This window comes from Ammodytes marinus, assembly GCF_949987685.1.
Source record: "Ammodytes marinus genome assembly, chromosome: 7".
Classification (NCBI taxonomy): domain Eukaryota; kingdom Metazoa; phylum Chordata; class Actinopteri; order Uranoscopiformes; family Ammodytidae; genus Ammodytes; species Ammodytes marinus.
The window spans coordinates 3,545,979-3,569,593 of record NC_137211.1 but is presented as its reverse complement, the minus strand read 5'-3'; the positions used below and the strand labels follow the sequence as shown (position 1 = coordinate 3,569,593).

Here is a 23,615-nt window from a genome sequence, read left to right as displayed (position 1 = left end):
GAGAGGGAGAGGGAGAGGGAGAAACTCAAGCTGGAGAAGGAGATGCAGGAGCTCAGGAGAGAAGTCACCAGTATCAACCTCGATAATGTGGTTCCTCCTCCCGACAGCCACGAAGAGAAAGATCAAGTTGTTCGTCAGCGTCTCGTGGAGGTGGTGTCCCGGGACAAGAAGCTGATTGAGAAGCTGAGAGGTGAGAATCAAGCCCTCGTGCAGAAGATGGTGGAGATGGAGGTCTGGCAGAGAAATGCCTTCAGGAACCTGTCTGCTGAAAAGGAGGAATTGAGCAGAAACAGTCGGGCGATGGAGGAGAAGGTGGAAGCCATGAAGCTCCACATGAGTCAGCTGATGGCAAAAGCCTCTTCACACCTGAGAGACAACGCTGGTGGTATCACAGCCACAAATGCTCCAGAGGAAGTCAAGGAGCCACAACTAGAGGCCGAAAAACCACTAGAACTGACCCAGGATCCACCTCAGGACGTCCTGGATGTGTCACACGATTTGGAAAGGCAAGAGGTACGAGAGCTACTTCAGGAGGAGCAACCACCAAACAAGGCCTTTAATCCACCACAACAGGAGGTCAAAGAGCCAGTGGAAGAGCCCATACACAAGGCTGAAAATCGAGAGGCTGAAAACTCACAACTGGAGGCCCAACAACCATCAACAGAGGCCGAGGAGCCCACACACGAGGCAGAAAAAACCCTTCAGGAGATCCAGGAGTCGGCTACGTCAAAGGGGACAACTCAAGAGCCCCACTGGCCAACAGAGGAGAAGCTGGAACTAATGCAGCTCCAAATGATTGAGCTCATCACAACAGCCTCCTCCCACCTGAAGGAAATCTCTTCTGGAGGCTTCACAGATGTTGATGAAACAGACGAGGTTGAGGAACAACCACAGGAGGCACAAGAACCAAAAGAGACTGAGAAGAAAGAATTGGCCCAACAAACACCGAAAGAGGTCAGAGAGCCACTTCAGGAGGCCCCAAAGCCCATAGAAGAGGGCCACCAACTAACACCACGAGAGACTGAAAATCAAGAGTCCCAGCAGCCGACACAAGAGGCACAACAACCACTGGAAGAGGCCGAAATGCAAGAAGCCCAGGCTGCACCAAAGGCTGAGGAACCAGCACCAGAGGTTGAAAATTGGTCCAATGAGGTAATAGAGGAGAAGGAGGAAGAGATTAAACTCCAGACAAAAGCCTCCTGCCATTTGAGAGAAAACTCTGGAAGCATCACAGACTCCGGTGTTTCAGAGGAGGTCCACATGCCAACACAAGCGGTCCAAGAGTCACGGAAAGAGACCGAAAATGAAGAGGCCCACACGACAGCACAAGAGGCTGAGAAGTCACCACTGGAGGCCCAACAACCGACAGAGGCAGAGGAGCCCAACAGACCAACACTGGAGGTCCGAGAGTCATCGCAGGCTGAGAAACCACCGCAAGAGGCCCTAGATCCAACCCCAAGGCTTTTCCTGTACCCACACTGGGAAAGACCTCAAAAACAGGCCCTACTAGAGCCCACAACAGAGTCTGAAGAGTGGCCACAGGAGATCAGAGAGCTGAAGAAGCCTTCTCTTTGGAGGCGGTTAAAAAAATCGCTAACACCTAAACACCGCCGCCAGAACAAGAAGCAGGCTGGAGAGGCATAAAGATTAAGACACAACAACAGACTAATAACACACACACACACACAGACACAGACACACACACACACACACACACACACACACACACACACACACACACACACACACACACACACACACACACAGTCCAGGGCAGCGTGGAGGGTCAGTATTTAGTCCTGACACACAGAAGCAAACTGGTTTCTATGTGTCGGGACTTTGAATGTTCCACCGTGTCTGCGTGGGTTTCCTCCGGGTGCTCCGGTTTCCTCCCACATAAAAAACTAAAAATAACAATTGGACTTTGATAAAGAGAAAATGTCAATAAAAACACTCAATATACATAGTCCTGAATAGTTCTATTTTTGTAAAGCATTAAAAGTTTTCTTTATATTGTTGTTAAATGTGCTAAAAGGAATCAAGTCTACCAAGTATGTTCTGAAAAATTACAATTAATTTTACACACTGTACCTTTAATGGCAAAAGAGGAAACATTTAGGATATTATTTTAATCCATAAACACACACACACTATCAATCCCATTGCGGTCTGTATATCGACAGTTGAACAATAAAACAATTAGTCACAAATGGCCATCATTTGTTTATTAATTTCATATGCAGAGAAAAAATATACAATTTAAAATTTCAAGCTTCAGCAAAAAGTCTCTATGCATTGACAACAAGCCAGCTAGCATGGCAGTCCAGTCCGCCACCTGCAGCACAGGTAAGTTTATGTAGCCACAGCCAGAGTCATGTCATACAAACCGTTCCTACACCTTACCCCAACCTTTACTCAATTTACCAATATTCAAATCTCAATAGATAGGCCTATAGCATCAGTTCATATTCAAACTATTATAATTACAATACATTCTTGCATTCAGCTAGATGCTCTGATTTATTCCCGACCCCCCCAAAAAGTGTAGGAATTACTTCAATTTGTATGTGATTAAAGCCATATTGTGTAGATTGAAAAAAGGTGAGACGAGGCTAAAGGGGTCTTGCCAGCAATTATTCTGGTTGAAGAATAATTTCTTTAATTTTAAGGGGCCCTAAGAACAGTTTAATTCCATGACTGAGGCAGTGAGCAAAATGCGTTCCACGATTAATACATAGATACATACCAGACAGTCTCCCGCACAGCAAAAAACACACTAATGCGACACTGTTTTTATCTGATAGCAATAATAGCATTAATAACAACATCAACATTGTATTTTTTTTTTTATTTATTTTTTTTTTACTCCCTAGATTTGGATTTCCAACAAGTTTTTTTTTTTTAATTTGACATTCATGTGGTCTGTAAAATGTAAACGAATGAAAAAGGAATCTCCCTGTGTTCAGATGCACAGAGGTAACAATACGTACCGTTAGCGGTTAGCGCAAAATAGCTTTTATTTATACACCAGGAATAGCAAGAAAAAAAAACTAAAGAGGTCAGATGTAAAAATGATGATCAGAACCATGTTTTTATACTTTTACATAATATTCAAACGATGATTTTACTGAGCTAAACAGACAGTATAATAATGCTCACTCTGCACTATTAAACAGAAGGAATTTGCCCTCTTTGAGTCCTCTTTATGTAGTTTTGTGCTACAAAAAAACACCAAACAGTTATACAAAATATCGTAGCGTCTTTAAGTTTTAACAGTGACAAAGTTAAGCACACATAGCCTCACAGCTGCGTTTATAGCACATTTTTCATAAAGGTGAATCAGTCATTGATGCTCCGGCCATTCTTTCCTACACAGAGTCTGCTAGGTTTAACGAAACGCCAAACTAGTATTCATAAAACTATCCCAGAACAAGAGGAGAAACAGACTTGAATTCTCAGGGATAACAGAGTTTTACATGGCAAGAATGTAGAGCTCCAATCAAATTCAGTTAACCAGGCTATTAAAAGTAGGGCTAATGTCAAAACCTCTTCAAGAATTCATGGCATCATCATATGTTTCTATGGCCCTGGTATAATCCTTGCTTCATCTATCACTATCAAGTTTGGGCTTTTAATATGCATAATTGCAATTCACATTTAAGCATTTGTGAATACCTTTTGCATGGCATAACAAAAATAATCAAGACGACTGCTACTAGTTATATTGTAAAAAGGTTTATAGGAAGAAATGGAAGATAAATTTCCCCTTCTGTAAATTGCAAACTTGGTCAATTTCATTAGATTGATTTCTGATATTTTAGCAGTCAAGCTATTGTGAAAGCCATTATTTAAAGCTAAAGATAGCTGTTTTAGAAATAGAAAACCTCATAATTGAATAAAGTGTTATCTAGTTGTGTGACTTATCCTGTCCGTAGATGCTTTATGAATACTGGTTCTGGACCGGTGCAAACTACAAGCAAAGCACCAGAAAAAAAAACTAGGACACATTTTTTTTTTTCCAGCCAAACATCGATCTTTAGTAACAGACTTCACTTGATATTTAAGGCAATGTAAGTTCATAAAATTGATCCTCTTGGGGAAAAAAAATTCAAAAAATGTATTAAATGATTCATATGTGCTGCAGAGAGTAGATGCAGCAAGCAAATTGATATGTACAGACATTACTCAAAAACAATACAATTGACAGCGAACCATACAACTTGGTGACAGAAAGTTGTGTGACCTTGCTTAACATACTGAATCTTGTCAATGAATACAAATTTAATAATAATAAAAATAAGAAGAAAGACGAACAAATATTTTTTTCAAAGTAAAGATATCTCAACCAATCAAACGGATCCAAAGTTTACAAAGAGACACATATATAAAATTAAAGGGGACAACAACCCTAAAACAGAATCCACATGTTAATTCTTAAAACCTGGACAGTTAAATCAACCATTGACTACCACTCTTAAACTAAACCCAAATGCTGTAAATGATCAGAGCAGTGGGAATGTCCATAGTGGGAAGTTGTGTAACTTCAAACATGTTCAATGGAATTGTTATATTCTACAGCAAACCTCATGCTTCAGATTTTTTTTTTTTCGATCCATACTTTTGAAATTTGTTTAATTTGGTCGTATAAAGTGACAAATAAATGTCCCAGATGATATCCCAAATTTAGAAAATGCTCCATCTTGTCCAATGCTGTTTCAAAACTGTCCAGTAAAATGGGAATACTTATTTATTTATTTGTTTCAGGACCATGCACATTAATGAAAATGTACAGCGGTACATGTAAAAATGCCAGATTGTAGCCCGGGATGCCTAATGTTCTGTCTGTAGTCCATTAGGCAGGTTGATGTTACAATAAAAAAGAACAAAGATATAGAAATGACAAAGATATACCTCATGTGGTTTGTGTTTTAGCATTGGTTTCCACTTGAAGACACTAAGAAGAGAGAGAGAGCCCCTTTGTCCCGTGGAGTGGGGTCATAACACATGTGACCCCTGACTCCTGCTTTGCCACTGTGGTTCCTGGGAGTCAACAATGACTCGGTGAGAACAGCCCTTTTCCAGACCCCGCCCCATGTACATAAATATCCCAACCACAAAATAGCTTTTCAAAACCCAGAGTTTACCACCCAATTTTTTATTTATTTTTTACCAAATCCAACCTTGATCCGGAACTTCGGTAACGCTTTACAATAAGGGTACATTAGTGACCTGTTAGTTAATGATTAATTAAGGCTTGATAATAAGCATTACCTCACTGTTAATAAATGCTTAGTAAATGTGTAATACACTTAAACTAAGCGTTAACTAACTGTTATGCTTGGTTTATGATTAACGAAGCATTAGTTAACGAAGCAATAACTAACCCTAAATAACTTAGCATTAACACTTACTTAATGCTTAGTAGGCATTAACTGTGCATGAACTAACCCTTAAAGCTGGGGTGGAGAATTTGGGGAGAAAGTAGCAGTTGGGATAGAGATTTGAACAGTTGACAATCCCAACAGAGAATCGGATTTTTAATTTTTAAAAAAAAGAATGTATCGGAGCCTCGCTCTGATTGGTCAAAGTGCACCACTCATATTAATTTTGAACAATCAGAAATCACATACCCCACCTTTAATAACATTAAATAATCATTACCTAACAGTTAATTAATGTACCCTTATTTTAAAGTGTTACCGACACTTCTGATAGCAGCTACAGACCTGGCAACAACAGCACACCCATATGAGTCTTTTTCCAAAAAACATCTGCGATTATATTGCCTCTGTCATGATAGCTTTGCTTTTCATTTAAAATGCGTCATTTCCATCATAGGTATCACAGGAACGTTAACCACAGTATATAGTATTTCATAATATAGCATTTCATCAGGATGTCCCACTGATTTTTTTTTTTTACATAAATATCTGATACAGTTGCCTTTCTTTTAACCTGCCGTTCCACAACTCTATGATTGTGATGTCACAACTGGGCAAACTGTAGGGTTAGACAGTGAGACCATAAAACACTCTTTCTGCCTTTTCTCAGGCTAGAATGAACCAATTTCTAAAGATTTTGCACATCTCAAGAGTTTAATACACCTTCATATTCCCACTGGTGAAGTAGGTCTTTGAGTAGAAGGTGTTAAACTAACCATGTCCTGAAAATGTATCCTGAGGAGAACCTTAGGACTGGGTATCGAACATGATTTGAAATAACACCTTTACAAGATTGTTATATGAATGGAATGGGACCTTCCTTGAAAAAATGAACCCTACATTCCCAGTTTCCTGAAAGCAAATTAGGGTCCTTTAGGCAAGCAACTTTCAGTCCATATCGACAATAATGAATACATTGAAAAAGATTGTTCAATGTGACTTTCAAACTCTCAGCACTGACCTGGTCATATCAAGAAGAAGAAGCAAGTGATTAATACCCTTGCAAGACTTTACCTTTTCTGTTTATGCATGTGTTACAATCCCAACAGCCTTCTCTTTCATTTCCCCCTCCCGCCCCACATTTGTTATACCCAAGACCCCACAGGTGATCATAGAAAGTTTAAGAAACTCTAAGAATCTTGTTTTAGCACAGAATGTCTGCCTATTTTGTTTTAGGACACACTGAGACATTTTGTTCCAAGAAATAACATTCATGTGGACCAATGCTGGATCCATAGACACAGTTTAAGAAATATTGTTCAAGAAGAGTCGGTTGTTGCACATCACACATATTTTACCAACACAAGCAATTGTTTAGAAGATATTACATCCTAACTCCCAACGTCCGTCCCAAATTTCACATTGCACACTGTGTGCCAATTTAAGTCCTGATTAAGGGCTTAGCAGCATATTACCATTATATAGACTCATTGTTAGAGAAACCATTACGATAGAGATACTATACTTAGATCTGTGTGGGACAGAGGGTGTGTTGTCCACCACATCCGACCACTCACAACATAGAATGTCCTTTATTCTGAAAGATTCACTGGTAAATATACAATATTCTGAAACATCAACTGATACAGATCAAATAAACTGTAGTGAAACAGTTTATTCCCTATTTCACATTTACAGAAAGATTGACCCTTCCTTGGTAAGTCTTCAGTCCGTAGTCCTTAACACCAGATAGCGATGATCCATGATTTGAAATGTCTAAATTCTTTCTAACAGTGCCAAAGAAGTGCATGGTGGTTTCAGAGAATTCCATATATGCAGCTGCTTCCATTACACCTGTGCTGGTTAAAAGCTCTTTTCAAATGTTAAGCCACAACACCTTATCATACGTTGGTACAGAAAGGCATCGAGATGCATCAATTGGGTACCAGTCGCAGTTTGCAGGTCCAGTTTCTGCTAGTAAGGGTGTTGTTTTAAAAGCTATAAGAAATGTCAAGGAACTGCCATCTTACTTCCAACTTCAGGTGATTGGATCCTTGGGCTAGTCTTAACTGAAGTCTATCTTAGTACCTTAGAGGAGTTTCGGACCATAATCATTCCAAAATCCAGTACCTACAATGCTTTCAGCTACTCCGATATTTGGCACCATATCTTAACCTAGATGTAAACCACCCAAGCTTTCAACGTAGCTTGTTTCCCCTCAACCCTTAAGCGCCCTGTGGGTCCTTTTCCCTTAAATTCTTTTCCTTTCCCCTCCATCCTCCTCGTCCGCATCCCCCCCACCCCAGGCCAGTCTTCGAATTGGAGGGCGGGGGGGTTCGTGCCGCTAGAGAGCCGTTATCTGGGTCAGTTCTGTGTTGGAGTTCCCTGTGCCCTGAGGCTCTATTCTCTGTGGATGGTCCACCCCGACTAAGGGGAGCTCCACGCCTAGTCATGCGGGATTTGGTGTCCCTCCGTGCCCGCCATCTCCCCCTTTGCAGCTATAGGCCGCCACCACCTCCCTGGCAATGCTCCTCATCCGACCCGACTGCTGGGTGTCGAGTCGGAACGGCGACGGGTTGCAAAACTCGCGGAAGCACCTCTTGAAATTCTCATCCAGAAAGGCGTACAGCACGGGATTCAAGCTGCTGTTGACGTAGCCCAACGCGATACAGAAATGCATCAGGACCAGCGTGGACAAGCTGCTGAGGTTGAAGCCGAGCGATTGGGCCAGAACCATGATCTGGATGGGGGTCCAACACACCACGAAGGCCGCCACGACCACGAGGACCATGCGGGTGATTCGGCGAAGGTTGCGGTCCTTCTCCTTGGAGCCGGACAGGATGCGAACGCTGCGAAGACGCTTGACCATGAGGCTGTAGCAGATGCTGATAATCGCCACGGGGATGAGGAAGGAGAAGAGGAAGACGCAGGTGCCGAAGACGGGATCCCAGTGACTCCGTGGTTCAGGTAAAACCACGATGCACTCCACGCCTAAGATACATAGGAGAGAGAGAAAGAGAAGAAAGTAGATAGTTAGATATGATAAGAAGGAAATGATGGGATAAGATTGCTCACAGTATATGGCAAGGATTATGATATATGCCATACAAAAGAGCAATGCCATTGTTATGAGAATCAGTACAGGAGGTTAATCTTTCTGGTAGATTAGATATGATGAGAGGGAAATGGTATAGAGTACTGTATGTGCAATATGTTGTTTTTAAATGACTTCTTAGGCACTTTTATTCCCCCTGTATTTATTGACATTGAATGTAGATGTATGTGATTCTACATGTGTTTGGTTGTGTTTATTTGTGTTTCAGGCAAAACTACGAAAGAGAAGAAAGTGGATATTAGATATGATCAGAGGTAAATGGTGGGATTAGAGTGCTCACAGTATATGGCAAGGATTATGATTTTCAATTCAATTCCAAAAAGAGCAATGTCATTGTTATTAGAAATCAGTACAGGCGGTTAAACTTTCCTGCTGTCTACTTGTGTGATAATACTTTCATGTCATAAAAGGACATACAACATGTTGGCGACTCATTGAGGCTCTAAGAAGTCCTAGGAAGAACAGTTTTGATTCTCATCTGGACACACTGGCATGGGAACTTGCACACACATTCTTAACATGGCTGGTATTATATTTTGTATGTGCATTGTTATTTATGTATTTGATGCATTACTTTACTTTGTATGTGTTCTTATGGACCTCCTTGAGTTTCTAAAATACAGGGTGGTTGGTTGATTGAAAAAGTAGAGGATGTGTTTAGCCTCAGTTTGCATAAAGACTGAAAGATCTGTGAGCTTTGATCAGTTATGCAATGGACAGCCATTGTCGCACAAACCCTTGACCGTGTCTGAACTGCCATACTAACGTCCTACTCATACTCATTTTGACTTCAATTTGAGTATGTGACGGTTGGGTATGCGAGTTTGGGTATGTGAGAAATTCCCGGATGAGTACCAACTTCCGGGAAGATTTTGGGTATGAATCGATCGTATACTTTTCCTACTCAACCGCCCCACAATGCATTGGGTCAATTCTACCCGCCCAGGAAAATGAAATATTTTCGAGCAAGTTGCTAGGCAACAACATTGTTTGGGGTTCCGCGATCTGACAACTGTACGTGCAGTCATTCATACACTCTTACAATAGATAAGAGATGAAGATAAATACCTAACAACATTAGAGTCACTAAGTGAAATGAGTGTTGTGAGTCTGATAGTGGAGAGAGATCAGAACAGATCGCTGTCCCACACACCGCGGCTCGTACAGCTCAACTCACAGACAGCTGAGTGCTGATGAGCCGGACAGAGAGCGTCGGAGGGATCCTCCGCCTCAAAACATCATTATTATAAAACAAGAGGTCTAAAACACAGATGATGAACACAGGACTGTAAAAATCTAGTTCAATATCTAACCTGTAGAGGGCGGTTATAAGCTTAACAGTGTCTAAACTGCCTGAATCTTATAAGAAGAAGAAGAAATTCTTCATTGCTTGAGTATACTTCAACTGAGAACGTTTTAGACGCAGCTCGCATACACAATCGATCTTTGAGTAGAGAGTATGCAGTATATAGATGGTGAGTATGTAGGATGTAGGACGCTAGTATGGCAGTTCAGACACGGCCCTTGAGTGGTTACTAACTTGTCTGCAATCAAGTTAAACCATAACAGCTTTTTGAGGTTTTGAAAATGTCAGTCATTCTCTTCCGACAAAGCGTATTAGCGGTTTTGTCTGCTTCCGGTTTTCATATGCGTATTAATAATATGAATACAAATGTTATATTGTGTCTGACGTGTATGGCCAGAAATAATTATTCATGTGAGCCTATGCAATTAAAACAGGATGACGCCTACTTTGTATATTAAAGGGGACAATGTGGGTGTAATATGAATAGTAAGTGTTCATTATAAATGGTAATTATGCATGTAGATTAGGCAGTGATACTAATAATAGAAGACAGGCACATACAGAAAAAATTAAGAGACCAGTCTGGATTTTTTCTTCAATCTTCATCTCATTACTTAATGGAAATGCTCTAAATGACAATGTTTTCATTGTTAAATTTGGTAGAAATGTTGTCAGTAGTGTATAAAATAAAACAAAAATGTTCATTCTACTCAAACATATCCGTTTAAATAGTAAAACAAGAGACACTGGACATTTGGAGTGGTCTCTTAATTTTTCCCGGAGCCGTAGAATGGAGGACAGAAAGATAAACCTGTCTGCATGTATAGTAGAGCAAGATGATAAGAGGTTCAATGGGAACAACATATGAAAGGATAAATAAACAATGAAGTCAATGTTCACACAGAGAGACCGGTTCAGTCCGTTAAATATGTATATAATATTACTTTGAACATTTAATTATACAAAAGGAGTATTTTTAATTAATGTAGTCTATTATGTGTTTTAAGAAATATAATTAGACTATTTTTTATGTATTTTGGTTTAGTCCGTTCAGTCATAATACAGTCCGCAGCTAAAGCAGGATGAGGACTGGGTGGAAACAGTGACTTACAGGTGTAGAAGTGGCTCAGTTTAACAGTAATGCTGGTTTCACATGTTCTCCAGCAGCTTTAGATAAAAACAAATACAAATCTGCCATACATTCTTTTTTTTTTTGGACAATCCATTTTCCAAAAGAACAACAAATGGTTCAAACTAGAGATGGACCAAAATGAAGCCAAGAAGAAAATACTTTGTTCCTGTGTGTTTATTCAGGATGTAAACCTTCAATTTGTTCAAACATCTCATCAGTATACATTCTGTTCAATCACTCTTGTTCAATGATTTTAAGTACATATTAACTTCATCCACACAAACCGTCACCCTCCCACCCCCATCCACAAACAGAGCAGTATCATTTACGAAAAACCCATTATAAAAACAAAATATAAAATAAAAAATAGGCTGTATACTGTTTATATAAGAAATTCAATACAGGAACAGGATCTGATAAAATCTGAACTTGAGACCCTAAGACCCTTGCAGTGGAAGAGAAACAACATTATCCAAATTCATCCAAACACAGCTTCAACAATCATTTAAAGCACAGACACGTTTCCATGTTCATGCAGAGACATTTCAGTTCAGCTAAACTAAAGTGAGCAGTGATGGTCTCCATGGATACACACACACAGGAAAGAATGCCACCTAAAGACACTAAAACATTCACAGAACAACACATCAGAAGATTGTCAAAGTCTCACCCATCATATTTGATTTTGTTTTACTTGTTTAATGAATAATTATTTATTTATGTGCTAGATTAAGCAATACAGGCTAATTCTGATCTGCAGTCCAAGAAACATAAAAAAAAATATTCCACATTTGTGTTGCTTAATATAAAAAGACTGACTGCCCGAATGTGTTTTATTTATTTATCTTTACACAACAACATATGAGAAGATGTCTCAGTCCCACCCATCATGTTTGATTGACAGCTGATCTCTGTACACTGAGGAAATGCCAGTAGAAAGACGATTTAGGATTTAAAACACAGAGTTGAACCCAATCTCCCTTAAATGACTTCTGTCTATTTCAAGATTCAAGATTCAAGATTACTTTATTTTGTCCCGAAGGAGATTTGTCTTAGACGTACAGACTGCTGCATAACACATAACACAACAAGACAGTAGAAAAATAGAATACTATATAGAAAAATACAGTGCCTAGCACACAAGTGCTGACAGTGCAATGATAAAGTGCATACATACATACAGACATACATACATACATACATACATACAGATCCACAAATGGCATTCTACTAACGGCCTGAGTTCAACAGAGTAACGGATAGTGGAATGAATTAAAATTTATACCTGTTCAAATATCTTTTCTTGCATTTAACTGGGACTCTGTACCGTCTGCCTGAGGGTAGCAGGTCGTACTCAGAATGTAAGACATGAGAGGGGTCTGCAATTATTTTCCTAGCCTGTCTAAGTACTAGGAGTTTACTGAACTCAGCAGTGACTCCATTACCATGAAGCCAAACTCCAGCATAGAGCGGCTGAGTGAATGTGGTCTGGACTCTGTGGAGGAGAGTCATGGCTTCAGAGACGCTGTAGAAGGACAGAACACCTGCACTGTGATCCAGGTACACTCCTATTCTGGAGGACTGAGGACCTGAGACCGGAGTTGTGATAGAGTTGTACCAAAAGTTATACCTGTCTTTGTCACATCTTAACGCCCAAGATTTGTCATTGTATCCAAATATACTTTCACCCCCTGTTCTGCTGATATTCTTGTATGTGACTGCTACATAAACTCCTGTCCCTCTCCACTCCACCTCCCAGTAACAACATCCAGTCAGACGCTCTGCACTCCGGACCTGGGAATAACCAGTGAATCTGTCTGTGTGACTAGAATAAGACTGAGCTTTACTCATATGTGTTGCTTTCCTGTTCCCCTCTGATAACAACAGCTGTTTGTGTGCTGTGTTTGGATCCATTGTGATTTCACTTGAATATCTTAAGAAGTCAGCTCTGGTCTTGGGCTCTGGTTGAGGCAGTAAAACATTCACTTGAGTCACTGTCAGTGAGATGTTTGTCCATATCTCTCTCAGGACGTCCTGTAGCTTCTCTCTGGCTTCTGACACAGCCGCTGTCACGTCCTCAAAGTATCTCAGAGGACGGATGTCGATGCTGGATGAGTGTGTAGATTCACTGAGTGCTGGCAGTGAGCGGTAGTCGTGTAGAAACTGGTTGTGATCCTCTGTGTGTGAGAGTGTCTTCAGCTCAGCGTCTCTCCTCTTCAAATCAGCGATCTCCTGCTCCAGCTTCTCCTGAAGATCTTTGACTCGACTCACTTCAGTTTCCTGTTGGGACCTGACCTGCTGCTTCACATCAGAGCTGGTTTTCTGGATGAGACGGATCAGCTCGGCGAAGGTCTTCTCACTGTGCTCCACTGCTTTATCAGCAGAGCCATTGATAGCCTCAACCTCCTGTTGAAGCACCTTCACATCTTTCTCTCCGTCCTGGATTCTTTTTTGGATGTTTAGTTGACTCACTTCGAGCTCTTTCTGCTTCTCAGTCCATTCTGCTGCAGCTGACACTGTGTCGTGGCCTTTGTGTTCGTCCATTGAACATAGAATGCAGATACACTGTTGATCAGTACGGCAGAAGATCTTGATCACCTCATTATGACGAGAGCAGATGTTCTCCTGGAGGTTCTTGGAGGGCTCCACCAGCTTGTGTTTCTTTAAAGGAGCAACATCATAGTGAGGCTGGAGGTGTTTCTCACAGTAAGAGGCCATACACTGCAGACAGGACTTGAGGGCTTTCAGTTTTTTCCCAGAGCAGAAATCACAGGCCACATCTTCAGGTCCAGCAAACAGGGTTCCTACAGAGTCTGGAAAGTTTGAAAAAAGCTTGGTTTTAAATCTTGTGATTTCAAGGTTTGAAATCTGAACAGATTACTGAATGCTAGACTTTCTTCATATTGACCAGACTGACTTACTGTAGGGAGAGTCAATATAGTACTGTGTAGTTCTCAAAAACCTTCTTTCAATTACTTAATGCTGACTTGGCCATATTATTGAAAAGCACATTCATTTAGATTGATAATAATAAGAAATAATTAATCTTTAAACATCTTCGGGCAATGTACAAAATGATAAGCATGCCCCCCCCCCTTTATACTCTAATTATTTAAAGCTTTGGGGTTCTTAAAAAAATAACTTTCTTTAAAAAAGTGCTAGAAAAGTGTTTTACACTGTAAAAGTTGTACGAACCCTGAGTAGAGCAGATATCAGCAGCAGCAGCAGCAGCTTGGAGTCCAGTCTTCTTCAGCTCCTCCACTAAAACTGCTAACATGGTGTTTTTCAGCAGCACAGGCCTCGGACTGAAGGTGTGCCTACACTGAGGGCAGCTGTGGATTTTCTTCAAATCCTCTTTGTCCCAAAAGTTTCCAATACAGTTCATGCAGTAGCTGTGTCCACAGGCAAGAGTCACCGGATCCTTCAGTAGATCCAGACATATCGAACAAGAGAAAGTTTCCCTGTCCAGCTGAGGTCCTTTGTGCGCCATTTCTCCTCTCTGTGTCAGCGACTGTTTTGAGTTTCACTTCCTCACAACTGCAACTAGTTTTTTTTTTTTATTCTTTAGAGTTTGAGCTCTGATCTGAACAACATGTGTGTGTGCCAGTGAATGGGGCCTGTCAGCTGACTCCATGACGGTCACACCCATCTTTAAAGCTGTAGATCTAAAGGGGCGGGATCAAGGACGTGTGTGGACAGAGTGGAGCGGGCTGTTGTTGTAGAGCAGAGAGCAGAGGGAGCAGTTATCAAGCTGAGTCATTCCAGGACAAGGAGCAGCTCTGTGAATTAACTCTTTGTTTACTCAAACTGTCCCTGTGTTTCTACTTGCATTGTCTATCATTGTAATTACATTTTAATCCTATTTTCCTATTCGTTTGTATCACACACACACACACACACACACACACACACACACACACACACACACACACACACACACACACACACACACACACACACACACACACACACACACACACACACACACACACACGCACACACACGCACGCACACACACAGGGAGGGAGGGACCAGTAATCACACAGGAGGGAAACTTGACAGGACGTGGAGAAACAAGACTGAGACACCAAAGTAAAACAGGAAACACACCAAAGGAAGACGAAGAAACAACAGACCATGACACTCTTGAAAGAATGCACAGTGCTTTTTCACGGCACTAGCAATGTTAGTTCACACAAAAGCCGTCAGCTGTGTAGATCAGGTACAATGGAGACAGAGGAGAACGGTAACAGAGGAAGCCAGAAACGAAAACTAAGAAAGTGACCGAGCAAAAGCCTGGACTAGAGTGAATATTGGACGGGCTTTTACATGTTGGAGATGGCTTCACCAAACAGTTGGCTGCAACACCAACGCATATGGTCCGACACCGAGCTAGTTAGCAGCTTTGACGTGTGTCCAAAGTATTTTAATCTAAGTCATGTTTTTATGTATTCGCGTAAATCTGTGTTATGATTTATTTTTTCTCTAAAATCCAACGTTACTTTTGTCATTCCCTATCTATTAGTCACGCCATAAAACAAAGCCACAACATACAGAATTCCTATTTATAAGACAATATTTCAAACAGGTATTCTTACGTCATGATTGCCAGAGAGGACAGCAGACTTTAGTAAAACAAATGGGTCTTTTTTCCCTTTGTTTCTCATGTACGAAGGCATGAAGACACTATCAGCTAACGTACAAATTCATATGTTGTGTGTGTGGACATGTTGACAGATGTCCTCAGAGGCTTTTCGTGTGAAGCTGTTTGGAAGCAGAAGCTGATGTGTTTATTTAGGTCTTCATCTTGTGCTGCTGTCAGCCTGTCTGTGAGCAGAACGGGGAAAACCAAATATGTAGCGAATAAATCAAAGCGTCCACAAGGTTTTGCTGTCAGAAATGTGTCAGCGCCGCATGAAAAATAGATGGAAACAGAAACGAGTATAGAAGCATTTTGTTCAGAATGCAGGATGGTGGCGTAGTGGATAGAGTGTGTACCATATTGGCTCCGGCCTTCGTTGCAGTGGTCGTAGGTTCAGACCTTTACTGCAGATCATCTCCTCTCTCTCTCTCTCTCTCTCTCTCTCTCTCTCTCTCCCCATTTCAACTCTGTACTGTCTAATAAAGCTTGAAAATGCCCAAAAAATAATCTTTAAAAAGTAAAATGGAGGATGATGAGGAGGTGGAGATGGAATGAGAAGATGAGCTTCAGTTACATTATTTTTCCCAAAAGAGTTTAACGTTCGTTACACACCACAGGAAAATAAATGGAGCGTCAACTTAGTTTATTATTAGATTATACTTAAAGGTGCAGTCAGTGATTCTGTAGAACGCTTGTTGTCAAAATCCCTTTTTGTCAAAATCAGTGAATATCTCCTCATGATCCGCTACCCATGTCTGTACTGTGTGTGCGCTGACAAAAGTGTCAATACAAATCCTAGCGCTGTAAACGCCCATGTTGCTAGCTATGGTGGGCCCCCTTTGTTTACATATCATACGCCCTTTTACAGAGCCTAAGCTGTGTATTAACACCAGATTGTTCACACAGTACGTACAGGTAACGGATTGTAAGGAGATATTCACATATGTTGACAACAAGAATTCTCCAGAATCACTGACTCCACCTTTAAATCATGTTCACAAGTTGTGATATACACACTCCTCAATGGATGCAGGAACTGAATTGGGAAATCGAAAATACGCTTTTAGTTCAATTTACCCTCTGACCCCTATATTATATCCCTACAGAGATATATACCATTATTTTACGTGTTGTTATATGTGTTGCTTCCATTCAGTTTAAAATCTGGCCTTCCTATCTATTTCTCCTACAGAGGGACAAAGCGCCATTCACAGCATTTTCTTTTCTCTCTTCTGTATGAAACATAAAATTTCACAGCCCTGTTAAACAGTTTATTACTATCCCTGTCCTTTCACTGGGACTTTTACCGCGGTTTTGATCAATGGCTAGAGCGTGGCAGTAATGGAGCCGGGGCTGTGGCTTCCATTTTTACTAGACACACACACACACACACACACACACACACACACACACACACACACACACACACACACACACACACACACACACATATACATACAGACAGACACAAAAACACACACACACACACTATAAATTGTGCGCTCTTTTGGCCCTGCGATCCGCATCAGATAAAAGGATCCACCAAATGGAATAATACATCAACTTTCCTATTAACGGTCCCTATTCCTATTTGTTTGAGCTGGCTTTATCTCAACTATTTATGCAGTCTATATTCTGCTGTGTGTGTGTGTGTGCACTTTTACACCTATTTTTGTGAGGACCAACTTGAGTTTCAGACCTAAGGAGTGAGGATATTTTTGTTAAGTGAGGACATGTTGCCGGTTGTTACTTCTTCAAGGGTGTTTTGAGAGTGTTTTAATACTTGTTGTTGAGGTTCTTTTATCGTCAATGATGATTCAGTATGATTATTTTCACCAATGAGATACAATTGTGATGAAGATCTTCAATAATAAAACGTATTGGAAGGGGGCCCTCGTGGTGAAGGGGAGACCGGGGCTAGTAGGCACACTTTTTTTTATTTTTAAATTGAAGCTTATGGTCTATGCTCGAAATGAGCATAGATGAGGTTATGTAATGATAACCCTTTAAAGCTGGGATATATGATTTCTGATTGGTCAAAGTTAACACGAGCTGTACACCAATCAGAGCGAGGCTCCAATTCTCTGTTCTTATTGGCTGTTGGGACTGTCCATTCACTTTGGCACGACTTTGTTGGTGTAGAGCGTGTCGGGGAGGGACCATAGGGGAGGGACCAAAGAGAACAAGTGGAGTGGTTGAGGTATTTGGATTCGAATCTCTATCCCAACTGCCATTTTCTCCCCAAATCATCCACCCCAGCTTTAAGCTTTGAAATAAATCTTCTACTTGTTTTTCCTTCTAGAACTCTAGACAAAAAAACAACGTTCTAACACATTGAATTCTACAGCAAACATGCAGTGGTCCCACAGTTCACCAGTTAAAAGAGAAAAAGTGGCTGATTAAAACCAACAGCTTTTAATAACACCTGACACTGCTGCTACAGAACATTACACGTTCCAAATTACTAAGCAAAGCTATTTTTAAAACAAAGTAACAGAAGTGCTTCTCTCACACACACACACACACACACACACACACACACACACACATAGACACACACACACACACACACAAACACGATCCGACCCTTGTCCTGGAATAGATAGATAGATAGATAGATAGATAGATAGATAGATAGATAGATAGATAGATAGATAGATAGATAGATAGATAGATAGATAGATAGATAGATAGATAGATAGATAGATAGATAGATAGATAGATAGATAGATACTTTATTTATCCCGAGGGAAATTCAGGTATCCAGTAGCATAAAACAAGACATACATTAAACATACATTAGGCTAAAATTAAGATATATATCTAAATTAAAATATAAAAACTAACAGTACCTACAATAAACTTTAACCTAAATTAAGATATAAAATAAAATTAACAGTAGCTACAGTAAACAGTGCAAATGAAAGTAAATCAGTGCAGATGTAAGTAAAGTAAGGTAAGAACAGTGCAAATGTTCAAATGTCGAATGACTCTGAACTTGATAACTGCTCCCTCTGCTCTCTAAAACACAGCCCGCCCCACTGGCACCCACACATGTTGTTCAGATCAGAGCACAAACACCAACTGATAAAACCAAAGATAGAACTAAGTGAAACTCAAAACAGTCGCTGACACAGAGAGGAGAAATGGCGCAGAAAGGACCTCAGCTCGACAGGGAAACTTTCTCTTGTTCGATATGTCTGGATCTACTGAAGGATCCGGTGACTCTTAACTGTGGACACAGCTACTGCATGAACTGTATTGGAAACTTTTGGGACAAAGAGGATTTGAAGAAAATCCACAGCTGCCCTCAGTGTAGGCACACCTTCAGCCCGAGGCCTGTGCTGCTGAAAAACACCATGTTAGCCGTTTTAGTGGAGGAGCTGAAGAAGACTGGACTCCAAGCTGCTGCTGCTGCTGCTGCTGATATCTGCTGTACTGAGGGTGCGTATATCTTTTTAAGTGTAAAATTCAAACACTTTTCTAGCACTTTTAAGATAAAAGTTGAAGTTTTTCAAGAACCCGAAATCCAAAGTAATTGCAGTTTATAGGGGGGAGGGTATGCTTTTCATTTCATACGTTGCCCTTAAAAATATATATTAGGGGAGAGTGGGGTGTGTTGTGCCAGGGGGGAAGTAGTGTTTCTAGAAAACCATGGAAGAAATTGGTCATGTGACCACACATCCATTTGACTTGGATTTTGACCCACTCTCCCCTATAATGTTTTATCAAAATATGTTATTAAAAATACAATAAGTCCACATTATTCAAAATGATTGTGCTTTCTATCATATGGCCAAGACAGCATGAAGTTATTGAAGGAAGGTTTGTTTGACCTTCACAGTACTATATTGACTCTCCCTACAGTAAATCAGTCGGGTCAATATGAAGAAAGTCTAGACCTTTCCATTAATCTGTTTAGATTTGAAACCTTGAAATCACATGATCTAAATTCAAGTATTTTTCCAAACGTTCCAGACTCTGTAGGAACCCTGTTTGCTGGACCTGAAGATGTGGCCTGTGATTTCTGCTCTGGGAGAAAACTGAAAGCCCTCAAGTCCTGTCTGCAGTGTATGGCCTCTTACTGTGAGAAACACCTCCAGCCTCATTATGATGTGGCTCCTTTAAAGAAACACAAGCTGGTGGAGCCCTCCAAGAACCTCCAGGAGAACATCTGCTCTCGTCATAATGAGGTGATCAAGATCTTCTGCCGTACTGATCAGCAGTGTATCTGTTATCTCTGTTCAATGGACGAACACAAAGGCCACGACACAGTGTCAGCTGCAGCAGAATGGACTGAGAGGCAGAAAGAGCTCGAAGTGAGTCAACTAAACATCCAAAAAAGAATCCAGGACGGAGAGAAAGATGTGAAGCTGCTTCAACAGGAGGTGGAGGCTATCAATGGCTCTGCTGACAAAGCAGTGGAGCACAGTGAGAAGACCTTCACCAAGCTGATCCGTCTCATCCAGGAAATCAGCTCTGATGTGAAGCAGCAGGTCAGGTCCCAACAGGAAACTGAAGTGAGTCGAGTCAAAGATCTTCAGGAGGAGCTGGAGCAGGAGATCACTGAGCTGAAGAGGAGAGACGCTGAGCTGAAGACGCTGGCACAGACAGAGGATCACAACCACTTTCTACACAACTACCGCTCACTGTCTGCACTCAGTGAATCTACACACTCATCCAGCATCGACATCCGTCCTCTGAGATACTTTGAGGACGTGACAGAGGCTGTGTCAGAAGCCAGAGAGAAGCTACATGACGTCCTGAGAGAGATATGGACAAACATCTCACTGACAGAGACTCAAGTGGATGTTTTACTGTCACAACCAGAGCCCAAGACCAGAGCTGACTTCTTAAGATATTCAAGTGAAATCACAATGGAACCAAACACAGCTAGCACAGAGCTGTTGTTATCAGAGGGGAACAGGAAAGCAACACATATGAGTAAAGCTCAGTCTTATTCTAGTCACACAGACAGATTCACTACATATTCTCAGGTCCTGAGTACAGAGAGTCTGACTGGACAGTGTTACTGGGAGGTGGAGTGGAGAGGGATAGGAGTTTTTGTAGCAGTCGCATACAAGACCATCAGCAGAGCGGGGGATGAAAGTATATTTGGACTCAATGACAAATCTTGGGCGTTAAGATGTCTCACACACGGTTATGACTTTTTCTACAACAGTGTCCAAACTCCCGTCTCAGGTCCTCAGTCCTCCAGAATAGGAGTGTACCTGGATCACAGTGCAGGTGTTCTGTCCTTCTACAGCGTCTCTGAAACCATGACTCTCCTCCACAGAGTCCAGACCACATTCACTCAGCCGCTACATGCTGGAGTTTTGCTTCGAGTTTGGCGTTTTGGTTATGGAGACACTGCTGAGTTCATTAAACTCAAATAGAAATAAGTCATTTAGAGGTGCAGTGTGTAATATGACATCATCAAGAAAGTTCTACAAAGTTCTAGAATGCAACACTCCGTGGGTAACCCCAAGCCTTTCGAATAATAACAGAAGCTACAGTGGCCTTCAAGGACAAGAACAATTCCAAATGTTAAACAATGCACCTGATGACATTCCAACTATGACACTTTCAAGATGGCGGCACTAGGCCTTGGTCCAAAATATGCAGAAATATGGACATATATGAGACCCTTTCTAAAGGAAACAATAATAATTCAAAAAATAATTTTCAGCTATTATGCACTAAATTAAATGTACTTATGGATATTATAATTACTTTCTACAAAATCTGCTAGGAAATAAAACCCAAAATTCTACACACTTCTGCATTTCTTAAAGGCACAGATATCAAATGTCAATCAAACATGATGCTGCACATGAAAGCCTCTGAGGACATCTGTCAACATGTCAACAGCGAAAACATATGAATGTGTGCGTGTGTGTGTGTGTGTGCGTGCGCGTGTGTGTGTGTGTGTGTGTGTGTGTGTGTGTGTGTGTGTGTGTGTGTGTGTGTGTGTGTGTGTGTGTGTGTGTGTGTGTGTGTGTGCGTTAGCTGATAGTGTCTTCATGCCTTCGTACATGAGAAACAAAGGGAAACATTATAAGAATACATTATGAGAATAAAGTTATAGTTTCGTGTTAAGTTTAGACACACTGCAGGCTGCACGCACACACACACACACACACACACACACACACACACACACACACACACGCACGCACACACACACACACACACACACACACACACACACACACACAATATTAATACAATATGCTTCTGTTTGCAATCTGAATACATGCAGCTTTCGGTATTTTGATAAGAAGTACTCTAAGCCTGATCTCCCGAGGATATGTTGATATCTGATAGGCGGGATTTGTGTGTGTGTATGTGTGTGTGTGTGTGTGTGTGTGTGTGTGTGTGTGTGTGTGTGTGTGTGTGTGTGCGCGTGCGTGCGTGTGTGTGTGTGTGTGTTTGTGTATGTGAGAGTCTGTCTGTCTGTCTGTCTGTCTGTCTGTCTGTCTGTGTGTGTGTGCATGTGTGTGTGTGCGTGTGTGTGTGCGTGTGTGTGAGTGTCTGAGTGTGTGTGTGTGACTTGCAGCTGTTGGATTTATTGCTGGTCCATTTAAGCCGCTGCACCGGATGGCTGTGGAAAGGTCAAGCTGCAATCCGGCCAAAGCTGTTAGCGGCGATCACTCACATGGACAAAGTATAGTTTATGTCATATTTTTGAAATGTCAATGTATGACTTTTTCTATACCCTCTGGTAATATACAAACCTGGGTGTAGAATAATAATATGAATTGTTCGTATTGTGTTGTTGTGTCTCACTGTTGTAAAATTGTGTGTTATTGTTTTTTTTTAAGATATTTTTTTGGCATTTTTATGCTTTATTGGTAGTGTAGAGACATAGTTGAAATGGGGCAGAGAGGGGAGTGACATGCAGAGAACGACCGCGGGCTGGAATCGAACCCGGGTCCGCTGCTGGCCGAGGCCCTTGGGGGGGGGACGCCTTACCAACTGAGCTAAGGGCGCCCCCTGTGTGTTATTGTTTTAATAGGTCAGTATTAGATTTCCCTTTTTGACAGAGAGGTTATCCTCGGTTTCCTGCCCAGGGACTACAGATGAAAATTAGCTTGAAGCTAACTCTGGTACTGCTAATGAGATGCGCATTGTGCTTAATAAACAAATAAATAAATAAATACATATTTTTCAATATCGTCCAAATGTGTGAATATGTGTGTTGTAGGAGGGATCTTTGGAAACATATTTCAATAGGCCATGGGTGAAACTGGGCTTGGGGTAATTGACAAGTAAACCAACTTTATTTTAAGGTGCCAAGTGGAACTTTTTTTTTTTTTTTTACCTTTATGTAAAGGAGCTACGATTAAACTGAACTAGTGAATTAAATAATTAAACTAGTATTCTAAAGGTGCTACGAGGAATTTTTAAATATTTCTGAAACAGCCTAATTTTTCCTCTGATGATCGGGGAATGACATGCAACAGCAAGGTGCTCCGAGGAACTTTCAGTTTGTGTTCATTCGTTTGTCCCGTTTGGACAAAAGCGCTAGTGTTTTTAGTAGCTTATCCTCATATTTTCACCAAACACACCATCAGTTACTTCCATACTTTTCTATACATAACCAGGAGTCTGTGTTCCATTCTATGTTCCATTCTGTGTTCCATTCTATGTTCCATTCCTGCTTCCATTTCACACTTGGTGATTTTACAACTCTGTTTCCAGTCTGTTGCTTTTTTGCTAAACCCTTCTTTCCTGCAGTTTTGCTTGGTCTGCGTTTTCAATGTGTGTGTGTGTGTGTGTGTGTGTGTGTGTGTGTGTGTGTGTGCATGTATTTATGTATTTGTATGAGTATATGTATTTATTCTAAAGTATTTTGTGTACCCTTCATCTCATAACTTAACATAACATAACAGCAAACGAGACCATCAGTGCAAAGAATGCTATTTCTATATAGTTTTTCTTAATGCCTTTGTCATGGGTATACGCTCACCCAGGAACAACAGCTGGCGTGGTAAAAACACTACCGCTTCTGTCCAAAGGGGGAGTGCAAGAATGAA

General features: G+C 41.0%; 3 protein-coding genes across 3 annotated transcripts in view; 1 reads left to right on the top strand and 2 right to left on the bottom strand.

Moving 5' to 3' along the window:
• Nucleotides 1–7,830: 7,830 nt before the first annotated feature.
• Nucleotides 7,831–23,615, bottom strand: part of oprl1 (opiate receptor-like 1) — a gene marked incomplete at both ends in the record, with an annotated part of 96,105 nt that continues 80,320 nt past the window's right edge. Inside the window, one exon of the mRNA XM_080031147.1 lies at nucleotides 7,831–8,372. Coding sequence (XP_079887273.1) covers nucleotides 7,831–8,372 — 542 coding nt within the window. The remainder of the gene's footprint in view (nucleotides 8,373–23,615) is intronic.
• LOC307253218 (tripartite motif-containing protein 16-like) lies at nucleotides 11,256–14,448 on the bottom strand. The gene is made up of 2 exons (XM_080031146.1): nucleotides 14,130–14,448; nucleotides 11,256–13,747 (listed from the first exon to the last, which is right to left on the bottom strand). The coding sequence occupies exons 1-2, from the start codon at nucleotides 14,422–14,424 to the stop codon at nucleotides 12,207–12,209; spliced, it is 1,836 nt and encodes a 611-aa protein (XP_079887272.1). The 5' UTR covers nucleotides 14,425–14,448; the 3' UTR covers nucleotides 11,256–12,206.
• On the top strand, nucleotides 18,711–20,972 carry LOC307253511 (tripartite motif-containing protein 16-like; the record flags this gene model as incomplete). The annotated part of the gene is made up of 2 exons (XM_080031618.1): nucleotides 18,711–19,020; nucleotides 19,555–20,972. The coding sequence occupies exons 1-2, from the start codon at nucleotides 18,723–18,725 to the stop codon at nucleotides 20,970–20,972; spliced, it is 1,716 nt and encodes a 571-aa protein (XP_079887744.1). The 5' UTR covers nucleotides 18,711–18,722.

Bases quoted from the DNA above. Each gene is read 5' to 3' on its own strand.
- LOC307253218 (XM_080031146.1), bottom strand. From the start codon at position 14,424: ATGGCGCACAAAGGACCTCAGCTGGACAGGGAAACTTTCTCTTGTTCG. The intron at 13,748-14,129 runs GTTCGTACAACT...CAAACTTTCCAG, and splicing joins TGATATCTGCTCTACTCAGG to ACTCTGTAGGAACCCTGTTT.